A 15264-nucleotide genomic window follows, 5' to 3' on the forward strand; every position below is an offset into this window, starting at 1 on the left:
GACTCAAAAACAATAAGTCCCAAGTAAAAAACTAGAATTACCGCCTTGCAGTTGAATCCCTCCACCAACCAGCCAAGCAGCAGGAACCAAGGTGATGGTGAGGTCACAGTGAAGTTGACCTTTGACCTTTTGGATATAAAATGCCATCACTTACTTTTATCCTTTTAGACATTTTAATTAAATTGTGCCATAATTAGTGTATGAAGTCACGAGTTATGGCCAAGATTGTGTTTCGTGAGGTCACAGTAACCTTTGACCTTTGACCATCAAAATCTAATCAGAAACCCCTTGAGTCCATATGAATGTTTGTGCCAAAGTTAAAGAAGTAGCCTCAAGGTGCTACTGAAATATTGCGTTATGGACAACCTGAAAACATGTCTTCAGCACGGAGGCATAACAACAAGTCTCAAGTAAACAACAACAATCCCAGGTCAAGAACATCAAGCTCCAAGTTTAAATCAACAAGTCCCATCTCAAGAAATGTACCAACTCAAGACCAAAAAGGCTCAAGTCAAGTCCAAGTCCAAAGCTTTGTGTCTAATTTGAAACAAGAGACCAAGAACCTTTGTCTTTTCTCATTTCTTAGCTGAATGATTTTCATGTTGCATCAGTGTGCTGTTCACAGCAGAGTCTTGACGTCCACATGTGATCGCCAGGAAAACAAGGAATTAATGTCCTGCATAATTTAGAGGAGGATGTTAACCTGTTCAAGTCAAAAGGCAGAATTCCAAGAACAGAGTCTCAAGTCACTGATGTTCAGCCTCAAATCATCAGAGTCTGACTCTAGTCCAAGTCACGTGAGTTGAGTCCACTCCTTTTGTCTTATTGGTACTGTCATTACAGTGTCAGACTCCTGCCGCATCCTAAAACACCGTCTCTTTTGTCTTGGCCACCAAGAGCTGTTCAAATGTCAGATTTTGCCAAGCTTTGCAGTCTGTGTGCCGTCTTCAGGACACACAGAGGACTGACAGACTGAAGTGCAGACATTCCTCTATCGCGCTGTGTTATCCTTTACGTGGCCAAATGTTGTTTTGTCTTCCCCGACATTTAAATTTACCATGGGTATGACACCACGGGAGTGACTCCACTTGTGTTAATTGAAAGTGTGATTGTTGAAGCTAACAGGAGGAGAGACCGTGCTTAGTTTTAGATTAGATGGCGCTCTCTGGTCCCTGTAGCTTTATAACACTTGATTGACTTACATGCTGTTTCTCCTGATCTAATTATCTTATAGGTAGGACTGCTTTAGGGCACCAATTTTAGATGCTAGGCTTTTTTTTTTCTATGTGCCTGCTGCAATGTGTGGAAAAATGTTGATGGGCCAGATGGCCACTATTTTTACCCACCAAAAGGCAGCAATTACTGGTTGCAATGCTGTATTTTTAGCCCCACAAAAAATGTTTCTGTATCAGTGTTCACCCTGGATTAACCGTGTGCATTTGCACATGCAGAAAGTCCTCACACACCCCTCTCTCCAGGATCACTCCAGCTATCTGAGCAGACAGTGATGCGTGTCTGACTGCACCACTGACTTTATGGGACTTGATTTAGAAAATCTCTTCTCTGAGCCAATTCACGTTTCTCCTCGAGTGGCCTGTTTGTGTGTGTGTGTGTGTGTGTGTGCGGCTCTGACAGTCTGCAGACAGCGTGAATCATGCACTTATTCCACTCTGTGTGTGTGTGTGTGTGTGTGTGTGTGTGTGTGTGTGTGTGTGTATTTACATGTGTGTGTGTTTTACTCACTGCATCTCATGGATGTGAATCTATTAGCATTCTGGACTGGAGCACAGCTGACAGAATCAGCATGGCTTGGGAAGACGGCGCTGCACAGGGTGCAGCAGTGTGTGAGGTGCAGTGTTGTAGCTGTTCACTAGGGGGAGCACACGGTCTGACATGAGCCGCTCTCCTTCTCCTCCTCCACTCAGCTGAACTCACACTCCTAATGAGCTCACAGTGAAGGCACACATTTCCTGTTGCGGCCAAGGTCAAGTGTCAGTTCACGGAAATGAGAGAAGCGGAATGGAGAGGAGAAAAAATTGAAATTAAATAAAAATGTATTTTTGGTATAAGCCTATTTATTTATGATGTTTTGGTCTAAACCAACCGACATCAGGTACATGAACAAGCATGGCAACATGGATGCTGCACAGATTATCAACAGGACCACACGAGCCAATCTTACTATTTCATCAAACAAACATCATACACACAGAAATCACTCCAACAACATCCACCATAACAGAATCAGAGGCTTCAAGTTGATCATTATTTTCAGGTGTATATTTCTAATATAGCTTCCACATCCACGTCCATTTCTTCATGTAATTAACTAATTACAAATAATAAGTAAATGGTAAAATGATGCATTTGACAATATGTGCAATTACCTCTCCAAATGTACAGAGTTAGGGAAGGTAGCCTCCCTGTTTTCTGCTCCAGCCACTTTGACTAATCTGCCAAAGGAAAATGGATGAATCTGATACTGAAGATTATTAACTCTATGGTAGATGACTCCTTTGATAGCGTTGCGTTGTCTGTTTTTAATATTGCTCCATGTTGTCTGATCTTGTATCGTTTTTTTTCTGCAACTCCTCATACTGCCCATTCAGGCCTGGCCTCCCTTTGAAAAGTGAAAATAAATGTGAAATAATGTCCACGCAAATGCCCAAATTTCTATTCTTATGTTTAATGTTCCTTTATATTTGATGCATTTTCCATGATTTAAAAATTGCAACATTTTTCTAATGCCGTTATCAATGTTGTGTTTGTTTTGTTCTCTCTGTTTGAACATCTACAGTTCCGTGATAAATGAACAACTGAGAACCATGTCATACAATCAAAAGCTCCAATATAAGTAAGTGGACCTTGAGATGAGACGGCTTCGTCAACTGTTATATGAATATAATGTTGCGGACCAAAGGTTTGCTGTTATTTCCAACAAACAATCTTAACCCAGGATCTGAATTGCTCAGTATTCGAAGGTTGTGTCTGTAAAATAAATGTTGTGAAACCACAACAAATTAAGTTATGAACTGAAATAATAACACAGGCAAAGAACTGATACCAGGAATCCTCTAGTAATTGTTTTATGCATAGAGAAATTGAGCAAAAACAACACAACTGTGGTTTCAACCAAAATGTCCACAGTAGTATAGACAGAAAAAAAGGAACTGAGATATTACTTGACTTATAAAAGATGTTTAGCTTTGTGTATAGATAGAGGAAGGAATGGTTTATATCACCAGACTTACCCTTAGAGCTGCTTTAAACAATACTGGATCCTTTTCCTGAAGATAATTCCAGAGGTTTGCTGCTCTCACTGAAAATACTGATTGTCCCGATTTACTGCATCCAGATCTCTGCCCCCACTGCCCCACGCATAGCCTATAATAACAGTCCCTGTGCTGTCATAACCAGAAAATTATCTATACATGCTCCTTGATATGAATCAGGCCCCATAGTTCGCGCTTACGCCGCTAGGGGTCGTATGAGGTCCGCAGATCCGCCGCCGTCCCTGACTCTCTGCCCCGCTGCTGTGTGGCGGAGAGATAATAACGTTACTACTACTGGGTGTAATTATAGCGCACAGCCTTGAGAGCAGCACATGAATGGCGAATGATTCACTGCATACATATCACAAGATTTGCATGCATTTACCCAGCCTGTCCTTAGGCTCGCGCAGGGCCCGGCCACCCGAGTCAACAAGTCCTCCACTCCACCATAATCACCCATTGGTTCATTAGATGATAACCCCCCCCCTCTACATGACGGGGAGGTAGGGTGGTGGTGGTGGTGGTGGAGGTGATGGGGGGTGGGGGGGTAGTGTGGTCAGGGTTTTGGCAGCTGAAGGGTTAAAGTAATAAACGTCCAGCCTTGTCATTCTCTTTCCCTCTTTTCTTTCAGGTATTCCAGAGAGAAGCCACAGTCCGAGCTCTCAGAGGGAGGTATAGAGAGAGAGAGAGAGAGAGAGAGAGAGAGAGAGAGAGAGAGAGAGAGAGAGCCCTGAGAAACGGTGAAGGAGAGGTGGGCCGAGCGGACGTTGACGGGCAACCGCGCCGTCCAATCAGGGGAGAGCTATCAGCGTGATTTACAGCCGCGGGGGCTGCGAGGGGGAGGCGCGATGCGGGGAAAAAAGCAAATTGTTGAGTGAACAGCATCAGTAGAGTGGAGTGGAGGAGACCGCAGTGAGGGAGCAGGCTGCCAAGAGGAGACAGAGCCAGAAAAAAACAAAAAAACAAAGAGGCCAAATCTTGAAATTTTATTTCATGATTAGGGGCCGTCACAGAATAAACATGTATTTCCTATTTTTCTAATATGGATTATGATTTCTTTTTTTCCAACTCCTGTCCAGACTGGCTTCATCACTCCAGCGGCACTGCGCTTCATTGGAATGTGCGCTGTAGCTTCTCCGGGACGCAGCTGAAGTGAAAGACAGTGGAGCTAGAATAGAAAACAAAAAGCTTCTGCAGTCATTAAAACTCCTCTATTCTTTTTTTTTCCAAATGTCTCTCTTTTGATGGGACACATTTTTCCGGACGCCTTAAACGTTTTTGGAGACTTTTACGCATTTTGGAGACTTTTACCTCCCGACTGAAATGGGTGATGGAAATTGACATTTTGTCCATTAACAGAGGATAACAAGGTTTATGATCTTTTTTACCGAAGTGCACTTGTTTTTCCGGCGATGATTGTGCTTGTGATTGTGCTGTGCATCACGGATGGAGTGCTCTCTCAGATACGCTACTCTGTGCCGGAGGAGGCGGACCATGGCACCTTGGTGGGGAATATCGCCGAAGACCTGGGACTGGACCTTACCAAACTGGCCTCTCGCCGCTTCCAGGTGGTGCCCAGCTCTCGAACACCGTACCTGGAGGTGAACCTGGAGAACGGCGTGCTGTTTGTTAACGAGAAAATCGACCGGGAGCAGATCTGCAAGCAGAGCGCCAGCTGCCAGCTCAACATGGAGGTGTTCTTGGAGAACCCGCTGGAGCTGTTTCGGGTCGAAATTGAGGTGGTGGACATTAACGACAACCCGCCCAGCTTCCCGGAGACAGACATCACGGTGGAGATCTCAGAGAGCGCCACTCCGGGCACCCGTTTCCCCCTGGAGAGCGCATTCGACCCGGACGTGGGCTCCAACGCTTTACGCACGTATGATATCACAACTAACAACTACTTTTACCTTGACGTGCAGACCCAAACGGACGGAAACAGGTTCGCGGAGCTGGTCCTGGAGAAGCCGCTGGACCGGGAGCAGCAGGCGGCGCACAGGTACGTGCTGACCGCGGTTGACGGCGGTCAGCCTCCGCGGACTGGCACCGCGTTGCTGGTAGTCAAAGTGCTGGACTCTAACGACAATGTGCCCGTGTTTGAACAGCCCGTCTACACGGTGAGCCTCTCGGAGAACGCACCGGTGGGCACGCTGGTCATCCAGCTGAACGCCACCGACCTGGACGAGGGACTAAACGGAGAGATAGTTTACTCCTTCAGTAACCACATCTCCACCCGCGTAAAGGACCTGTTCAGCATAGACCCGCGCACCGGGCGCATCGAGGTGCGCGGAGAGGTGGATTTCGAAGAGAGCAGCCTGTATCAGATCTTTGTCCAGGCCAAGGATCTGGGTCCAAACGCCGTGCCCGCGCACTGCAAAGTGCTGGTCAAAGTCACCGACATGAATGACAATGCGCCGGAGATCACATTCAGCACCGTGACCGAGTCCGTGAGCGAGAAGGCTGCTCCCGGTACCGTGATCGCGCTGCTCAGTGTGACTGACCGGGACGCAGAGGAGAACGGGCAGATCCACGTGGAAATCCTCGGTGATGTCCCGTTCAAATTAAAATCCTCCTTTAGGAATTATTTCACTATAGTGACCGACGGGCCGTTGAACCGGGAGCAGGCGGACTCCTACTCTGTCACTGTGGTGGCGCGGGATAAAGGGACACCGTCACTGGCCACCAGTAAGTCCATCCGAGTCCAGGTGTCAGATGAGAACGACAACGCGCCCACATTTACGCAGACCATATACGATGTGTATGTGACAGAGAATAACGTGCCAGGGGCTTACATACACGCTGTGACGGCTCTGGACCCGGACATCGGGCAGAACGCACTCATCAGCTACTCCATATTAGAGTGTGACATCCAGGGCATGTCGGTCAAAACGTATGTGTCAATCAATGAGGAGACGGGCTATCTGTACGCGCTCAGGTCCTTCGATTATGAGCAGCTGAAGGATTTCACATTCATGGTCCAGGCCAAAGACGCGGGCACACCGGAGCTCTCCTCCAATGCCACAGTCAAAGTCATCATCGTGGACCAAAATGACAATGCCCCCCTGGTGCTGGCCCCCGTGGGGAAGAACGGCACAGCCAGGGAGCCCCTGCCCCGATCAGCTGAGCCGGGCTACCTGGTGACCCGCATCGTGGCTATGGACGCGGACGACGGCGAGAACGCGCGGCTGTCCTACAGCATCCAGAGGGGGAACGAGAACGGCATGTTCAGGATGGACTGGAGGACGGGTGAGCTCAGGACGGCGAGGCGGGTGTCAGCCAAGAGAGACCCCCACCAGCTCTACGACCTGCTGATCGAGGTGAGAGACCACGGCCAGCCGCCGCTGTCCTCCAGCGCCAGCGTGCTGGTGGTGCTGGTGGACAGTGTGGCTGAAGGCCACGGCAGCGGGGACCGAGGAGGCGCTGCGAAGGCCAAAGATGGCACCCTGGACCTCACGCTGATCCTCATCATCGCCCTGGGTTCTGTCTCTTTCATCTTCCTCCTGGTCATGATCGTGCTGGCTGTGCGCTGCCAGAAGGACAAAAAGCTCAACTTTTACACCTGCCTGACCAGTGACTGCTGCCTGGGCTGCAGCTCCTGCTGCTCGCAGCAGGCCCGGGCCCGCAAGAAAAAGCTCAGCAAGTCAGATATCATGCTGGTGCAAAGCGCTGTTAACGTGAGTGGAGCCAGTACAGCTCAAGTCCCCGTGGAGGAGTCAGGGAGCTTCGGCTCCCACCACCAAAACCAGAACTATTGCTACCAGGTATGTCTGACTCCAGAGTCTGCCAAAACCGACCTCATGTTCCTAAAGCCGTGTAGTCCGTCTAGGAGCACAGACACCGATCACAACCCGTGCGGGGCCATAGTGACAGGGTACACAGACCAGCAGCCTGACATCATATCAAACGGCAGCATTTTATTAAACGAGGTAAGAGTCCTCTCCTCCACTACAGTTTAACCCCCCCTTCCATCCAGAGACCCTCAGCATGTCTAAAACCTGATTCATACACAGGATCTCCCCTGAGACAAGTAAAGTCTGCCCGTTTGATAACATTTAAATACATTTCTACGTGACAGACATAAAATCTGTTTCATACAGGAGCCATTTCTAGTCCATACATTATTTTGTTCCCTCAGTTCAGTGGCATGCCAGGCCTGCAAAGGGCTTTTTACTGAGAGCTAATACATGCACACAGTGTGCTGCACCATCCTCTGACTTATTTCAGGAAAGGCATTAAAGCAAACAATGATTAGACCACTGGTTGCTGACATGTTTCCTTTAGCAGTCCTCAGGGAGGTCAGCTGTGAAACAACAATCATTGCATGATCATGCTGTGCTCCAAACTCTTTGAAATGATAATAAAAAATTTAAAAAAAATCAGAATAAAGGAAGTGTATAAGCATAATGTGCGGTGGCTCAGAGCTGCTGGTTGCTGTGGGTGCATCTGTCTGTGTGTGTGTGTGTGTGTCTGTGTGTGTGTGGGCGCGCGCGCGTGTATGTGCGTGCGTGCGCGCGCGACTGAATCCTTGGGGAGAGGAGTGTTCGCATTAAGCATACTGGTCACAATGTTGCTGAGTTGCACTAGAACAAAGATGCGTCTCTTGGCTGTGCCAGCTTGAATAGGTGCACTACTTTATCTTGCGCCTTGGCAACATATCTGTAGAGCCCTGCTCGTTCCCGTCCTGTGGGAAAACACACCTCTTCAAACACGCACTCTTCACTAGATATGAGTGATACGTGTAATAGTTGATGGTTGAACACAAGCACAGGTTCATTTTATAGCCAACATCAACATGGCACTGTGTGGGCCTGATGGTGGAGATGTGTTTTTTTTTTTTTCCTCTTCCCTTTTTTTTTTCCCTTTATGCTAATCATGTTACATAGGGTTCTCCAGCAAAGCAACACACACTGAAAACCGCCCCCTCTCTTTCAGACCAAACACCAACGAGCTGAACTCAGCTACCTGGTTGACAGACCAAGACGTGTCAACAGGTAAATATGGAAATTCCTCACTGCAACCTCTCTGCTGCTCACTCTGTAATAAACCTCTCATCTAGTTTGTTCGCTGATGCACTCCACTCTTGTTAACTGTGATGATGAAGCTCTTGATGATGAGATGGGACCAGTAAGATTAGAATCGCTGTTAGTTGCTCGGTGAGGCTTTGATTTCACTCTTCTCTCTGGTCTCAGTTCGGCGTTCCAGGAGGCAGACCTGGTTAGCTCCAAAGACAGCGGCCACGGAGACAGTGAGCAGGGAGACAGCGACCATGATGCCACCAATCGTGGCCATTCCTCCGGTAAGAACTTGGCTTTTTATACAAGTGTGTTTGACCTATGATTTTTTTCTTTTTTTTTTTTTTTCTTTGAGTTTATTTGATTTTTTTGAAGCTGCATGCTCAAAGGGCAAATCAATGTGTGGCTGCCTGGCGTCTGTAGGCCTGGAGCAGGCTTTGTGGTCGTGTGGGGGTCCAGGAGCAAATTGCCGCCCCTCTCTGCACAGCTGAAATCTGGACTCCTTCTTGCTCAGTTGCGGCTCATTGTGTAGGGCTGGAGAGATGACAGCTAGCGTCACACATGGCCGGAGCCAGCATCATCTAAAGCACTTCATTGTGTCCGACAATCAGCTTTTATGATGATGGTGTTGTACTTTGAGATTTCTTTTCTAGTGCCACTGTGGCTTTTCCTGTTTTCCCCTCAAAAAGAAGAAGAAGAAGAAGAAGAAGAAAAAAATCTTTGATAGGAGAATGTTTTCTTAATACTGGGCACTGTCATTTCTGACACGTGATGATGTAACGTCGGCGGGGCAGGAAGCGGACCCTTGCTGCTGTTGTTTGTAAATATGTGGCGGCGTTAATGAGGAGCCTGCTCCCTGTGAGCTCGGCCACTCAGTGCTGGAGACCACTCGACCAGACGTGACGGGCTTTTTAATGAGGCCACGCTCGCACCGGAGTGCTGGGATGCGGACCAAATAGGTTGTGGCCGTAGCAAACAAAACAGGCGATTCATCCGTTCATTAGATTAATTAATGCATTCATTCATGCAGTTATTCTCTGCGCTCCCTTCAGTCTTCTTTTTTTAATTCCTTTCCCTCCTCACTGACCATATTCTTCCATACCCTTCCTCTTTTTTTTTTTTTCTTCCTTTTTTTTAATCTTCCCTGCCTAAAGGAACCCATCTGAGATCATACAATAGGGCCCCACTGAGTTATGAATGGCGGTTTTATGTCTTCATTCAGTGGCGGGCCCTCTGTGGATGGAGCCTGTCATCATGTCTGGTCAGCCGCAGCAGGGGCCCTCGCCGTGCCAAATGGAGTTTTCCTGCCGCTTCCACTGTTACTCCAGTAGGCTGGATGGGTTACACAGACTTCAGTAAACACAAACACACAGAGCTGAACCCTCTTCATTTTCCACCACACACCCCCCCCCACCCTTTTTTTTTTTTTTTTTTAATAGGCTCAGAGTTAGACCTCCACAATTACTTCAGGTTTCTCTCTTTCACCACTGTGGAGCGTTTTTACTCCTAATCGGGGACTGAGCCAGCCCACTCCTTTATGTGGATGGAGTTGTCCTATTTCGACTGCATTAGCATTTCATGTGAATGCTGCCAGCCAGGGTTCACATTCTGTCATGAATAGTCACACTCTTTTATACAAAGTGGGGCTGGGTGTCGTTTGAAATTTATACCTGGGTTTTGGTCACAATAACAAAGCAAGACTTTTTAGATCCCTTCACTTTGGGGGGATGTGAACTCTTTTTTTATCATTCAACACAATGAAAGTTGTCAAATGGGAGAGTTTTCTAAAATAATCTTCAAGTGTAATAAATGCATTTTAGTTTAAATTTTGAGGTTCAATATCAATATCAAAATACGGTTCAACCGTTGTTTTAATCACTGTGGAAGCCCAGCCAGCTGCTGTAAGTAGATGGAGTTGTCCTATTTCACATGCATTAGCATTTTGTGTGAAAAACCTGCCAGCTCTTGTTTTTAACAAAAGAAGCAGCTCTGAAAGAACGCTGCCGGACCTAGTAGCCCTAAATAGGATAAATCTGACTTAAATTTAAACCAGGAACCATCTGACCAGAGAATACGTCAACAAGAGTATGAATCTAATCAGACATTAAAGGTCCCATATTGTATACAGTGAGATTTTCACTTGTTGTTTGATTATAAAGCAGGTCAAGGTTCTATGTTAAGTCAGTCCACAGAGAAATGCACACAGCCTGTATTCAGAACCTGAGCCTTAAAACCAGCCGTCAGGACTTCTGGAACTTTGTGATGTCACAACAAAGAAGTCACCGCCCTCACCCACGCCCCAAACCCCACCCACCTGGACCTTGCAGGATTTGGTTTCTCTGAGTGTTTCTCTGAAATCTGCTATATTTTAATTATATCAGTCAGAAAACAGTCAGCCAATCAGAAGAGAGACCCTAAGCCTCTCTTCTCTAGGCCACCTTTAGATGTTAGCTTTTGGTTCTCTGGTACAGTTTCTGACACTTGGTGCTACGGACATGTCAAACAAAAGCAGCTGTACAAGAACTCTAAAGTGAAACCAGGAACAATCGGATCTGATTCCAGTAAAGATGATCACACAGCTTCCAATACTCATGACGCTCGCGACCGAGGACATATTTCAGCTGGTACCACTAAAATATCGAAGTTTTAAATTCACATCTGCCTGAGCTTGATTCTTCCAGCCGCTTTATCTTCTGTTTTCGAGTGTGATGGCGTTTCATCGGCAGCCTCTCGACTCTTCATACAGTCCCGCTCTCACATAGGAAGCTCTGCCGTGTTGTGTGTCCAGTCGTGTCACAGCGGCGACCCCAGCGCCACGTCACCGCCGACTTTGAGTACCCTTGGTGTGGTAAACAGAGTACAGTTAAGAGTTTTGCAGTGTTACCAGCCAGCTTAATGCCTTTAAATAGATTATTAGCTGTGCATCAAGTCTTTGTTTGATTAGGATAATTGATAGTGTGGCTTAGTGTCTCACAATGCTGGAAAAAGAACACAGGCTTTATTCTGTGTGTGCTAATTGAGTTTGTCATCAGCGAGGGTGAAGTCGAACTGTGTCACCGTTTAATAGATGCTGGTGTTAAATAAACGTGTGCGTGGCATCCATCACAATGCTGTGTTACCCACTTCTCTTGACTTTGACAGGAGACTTTATGAATACATCAGAGAGGGGGGAGGAATTCAGGCTTCACTGTTTCCTTCCAGAGAGATGTTTTTGTCCATGTAATCAGATTTATGGGAGCATATTGGTTTTTATGTTGCACTAAATCCGTTGGACTATAAATTAAAGCATTAACGTTACATATTGGCAGAGAAATAGTCCAGTAAGAGTTGTTTGAACGTGTTTCTGACTGCTGGAAACAGTACTGGGTGGACCTGTTTACCCTCATTGCCCCATAATTTTTCTGTCTTGTTTTTTTTTTTAATTTTTTTTTTTTATACTGTAAATGTCGCTGCTGTCCTGCCAACATTTTCTGCTGTTTCAGGCCGTGTGCTCGGTTGTTCCCTGATCAAAAGCCGCTCAGTTTTTCCTCATCAAGGAGGCACTTATAGAGCCAGGAAGAGTCCAGAAATCACCTGTAACACAGATACGAACAGGGCGAGACTCAAAAAATATGAGTCTGATTTCACAGCCACTGTACAGAATTTCAGGGATCCAAAATGATCCAAACAAAGTCCTTGTTGGTCCGAGCCAAGATTGTTTTCAAGGCGTCTCAGTGTGCGGTGGAGAGTGACAGAGAGTGTGGGAGAAAGAGAGAGAGAGAGAGAGAGAGAGAGAGAGAGAGAGAGAGAGAGAGAGAGGGGAGGATTTGCAGTGAAGGTCAAATGCAGGATTCAAATAAACAAATACTGCACATTAGGTGCCTTTACACACCGCAGTGTGTGAATATGCAGGTGCAGTTAGAGCAGTGACAAGGTGTTGACGCCGTCGTTCTTGGCGTGGATGGATGTTTTAATGTAGTGAAGGGGATGAGAAATGGGTGAATCTTGTATTCACCATTGTTCATTCCGTAGCTGTTGCTTCTGTTATGTCTATCACACCTACCACTATTATCTCCACCACCACCACCACCACCACCGCCGCCGCTACTGCTGCTGCTGCTGCTACTGCTACTATTCAACATATTTAATGTAAAAGATTCTTGTGAACCTGAAAGTCTCACGCCACGGTAGAAACACAATGTAAAACCATGTTAGAGGAGCTGAAGCTATTTTGTATTTTCATAAGTGCACAAGTGTCTAATTGTTCACAAGGTGCCGCAGCCCAGAGTCATATCAGCCAATAGCAAAAACTGTCTGACTGCAGATGTAATGAATGGCGATAGAAGAACTCACATCCTGAGTAGAAATATAATACTGTACATAAATGAATGTATAACTCAAAGTTTATTCCTCCATTCAATTCTCTTACATACTGTATATTCTCCCTCTCATATTCATGTCTTTTCCCTCTTAATGGCATGTACATTCACTCACGCACATGTACTTTGAATTTCAGACGCACTGATATAATATAACAAAGGGTATTGATGTAAAATCAAACAGCATGTATGTATGAATACATGTATGTAAAGGAAAGCATGCTGTAGGCTGTATGTATGAGACCCTCACATGCATATATTCACCCTTCTGTTCACACAGATTTGTGAGTCAAATAGCTCAAAACCGTATGGAAGTAAAGTACTTGAGTAAAGTAACCAGGTAGTTTATGATTTAAAGGATTGAAAAACGGAAAACTGAAATTGGTTTATTATCTAATCATCAACAAGGAGAATAATTGACCAATTCAACATGCTGAAGTCCTTATTCGATCACATGTAGCAGCAGGAGTCCATATGCAGAGACTTGTGAGTGGTGGAGGATAATTCGGGACCTCGGTGCTTTGATGAGTGGCAGCTTTTTTTTTTCTGGCTCTTCCACCGGAGGATTTTTTAGTTGCTGGGTTAATGTGAACTTGTGGAGTTTGTCTGTAGCGCTGAGAGTGAGCTCGCAGTTAAAGGTCATTCTGTACATTCTGTCAGGGGCACATTTTCCTCATGAATGAAATCACGGTGGAATGAGAATGCTCCCCATTTTGCTGCTGGTCCCTCCAGGGCCACTACTTCTGCAGCCTATGGAGCCCCCCCCCCCCCCATTTCCAGTCCCACTCCATGTGTAAAGTTGCATGTTATCAATATAGCCAATGTCACGCACTTGCAGGAAGATTGCAGTCAAGAACACTTATCCAACTCCTGCCCCCCCACACCCACCCTCAGCTCCTAAACCCCCCCCCCCCCCCAAATCCACTCCCATCTCTCTCCCTGCTGCCGTGATGAATTCCTCCTTAGGCCTGCAGTTCACGTTATCACCGTGGTAACAGCTCGCTGATCAGTAATTCATTTTTCAGACCTCTGCATACCAATTACCAAATGAAGGTTATTATCGAGACTTTGCGTTTGCCCCGTGTGAACGCCATGCAGAATGCTAAGATGAGACAGAGGCGCCAGATGTAACAAGGGGTCAGCACGCTTCGAGATCACCCCCCCCCCCCCCCCCCTCCCCCTCCCCTCGCCGCGTGTCCTCGCTGGCCTCTTTGCTTGTGTTTGGCTTAGTGCGATACATGTTGACACAGTTTCTTTTTTTTTCCATCCTGTGTTGAAGTGGAGGGCGGATGCTGTTACTCTGCAGCCGGACGAAGCCTCTTTAAACTCGTGCTAACTGTCTGCTCTGAGAAAAGACTCTTGGAGAACTACAGTACGCAGCACAGAGAGATAATGGCATTACCCCCGCGCTTTCTATACATTTTAAGCAGGGCTCNCTTCTGCAGCCTATGGGGCCCCCCCCCCCCCATTTCCAGTCCCTCTACATGTGTAAAGTGCATGTTATCAATATAGCCAATGTCACGCACTTGCAGAAGATTGAGTCAAGACACTTATCCAACTCCTGCCCCCCCCAACCCCCCCCCCCCCCCCGGGGTGATTCTCGAAGCGTGCTGACCCCTTGTTACATTCTGGCGCCTCTGTCTCATCTTAGCATTCTGCATGTGGCGTTCACACGGGTCAAACGCAAAGTCTCGATAATAACCTTCATTTGGTAATTGGTATGCAGAGGTCTGAAAAATAGTGAATTACTGGATCAGCGAGCTGTTACCACGGTGATAACGTGAACTGCAGGCCTAAGGAGGAATTCATTCAAACGGCAGCAGGGAGAGAGATGGGAGTGGATTTGGGGGGGGGGGTGTTAGGAGCTGAGGGTGGGTGTGGGGGGCAGGAGTTGGATAAGTGTCTTGACTGAATCTTCTGCAAGTGTCGTGACATTGGCTTATATTGATAACATGCACTTTACACATGTAGTGGGACTGGTAAATGGGGGGGGGGGGGGCTCCATAGGCTGCAGGAGTAGTGGCCCTGGAGGGACCAGCAGCAAAATGGGGAGCATTCTCATTCCACCGTGATTTCATTCATGAGGAAAATGTGCCCTGACAGAATGTACAGAATGACCTTTAACTGCGAGCTCACTCTCAGCGCTACAGACAAACTCCACAAGTTCACATTAACCCAGCAACTAAAAATCCTCCGGTGGAAGAGCCAGAAAAAAAAAGCTGCCACTCATCAAAGCACCCGAGGTCCCGAATTATCCTCCACCACTCACAAGTCTCTGCATATGGACTCCTGCTGCTACATGTTGATCGAATAAGGACTTCAGCATGTTGAATTGGTCAATTATTCTCCTTGTTGATGATTAGATAATACCAATTTCAGTTTTCCGTTTTCAATCCTTTAAATCATAAACTACCTGGTACTTACTCATACTTACTTACTTTCCATACGGTTTTGAGCTTATTTGACTCACAAATCTGTGTGAACAGAAGGGTGAATATATGCATGTGAGGGTCTCATACATACAGCCTACAGCATGCTTTCCTTTACTATACATGTATTCATACATACATGCTGTTGATTTTCATCATACCTTTGTTATATTATATCAGTGCGTCTGAAATT

At 46.5% G+C, this 15264-nt stretch overlaps 1 protein-coding gene across 1 annotated transcript in view; it reads left to right on the plus strand.

Annotated features, from left to right (window-relative positions):
- The first annotated feature begins 4684 nt into the window (after positions 1-4684).
- Positions 4685-15264, plus strand: part of pcdh10 (protocadherin 10) — a 19523-nt gene continuing 8943 nt past the window's right edge. Inside the window, exons 1-3 of the mRNA XM_022765086.1 lie at positions 4685-7198; positions 8205-8263; positions 8462-8568. Of these exons, the coding sequence (XP_022620807.1) occupies positions 4685-7198; positions 8205-8263; positions 8462-8568 (2680 nt within the window). The remainder of the gene's footprint in view (positions 7199-8204; positions 8264-8461; positions 8569-15264) is intronic.

The sequence above is a fragment of the Seriola dumerili genome, unplaced genomic scaffold (assembly GCF_002260705.1).
Source record: "Seriola dumerili isolate Sdu_G_001 unplaced genomic scaffold, Sdu_1.0 BDQW01000645.1, whole genome shotgun sequence".
In the NCBI taxonomy this organism is placed as follows: Eukaryota; Metazoa; Chordata; class Actinopteri; order Carangiformes; family Carangidae; genus Seriola; species Seriola dumerili.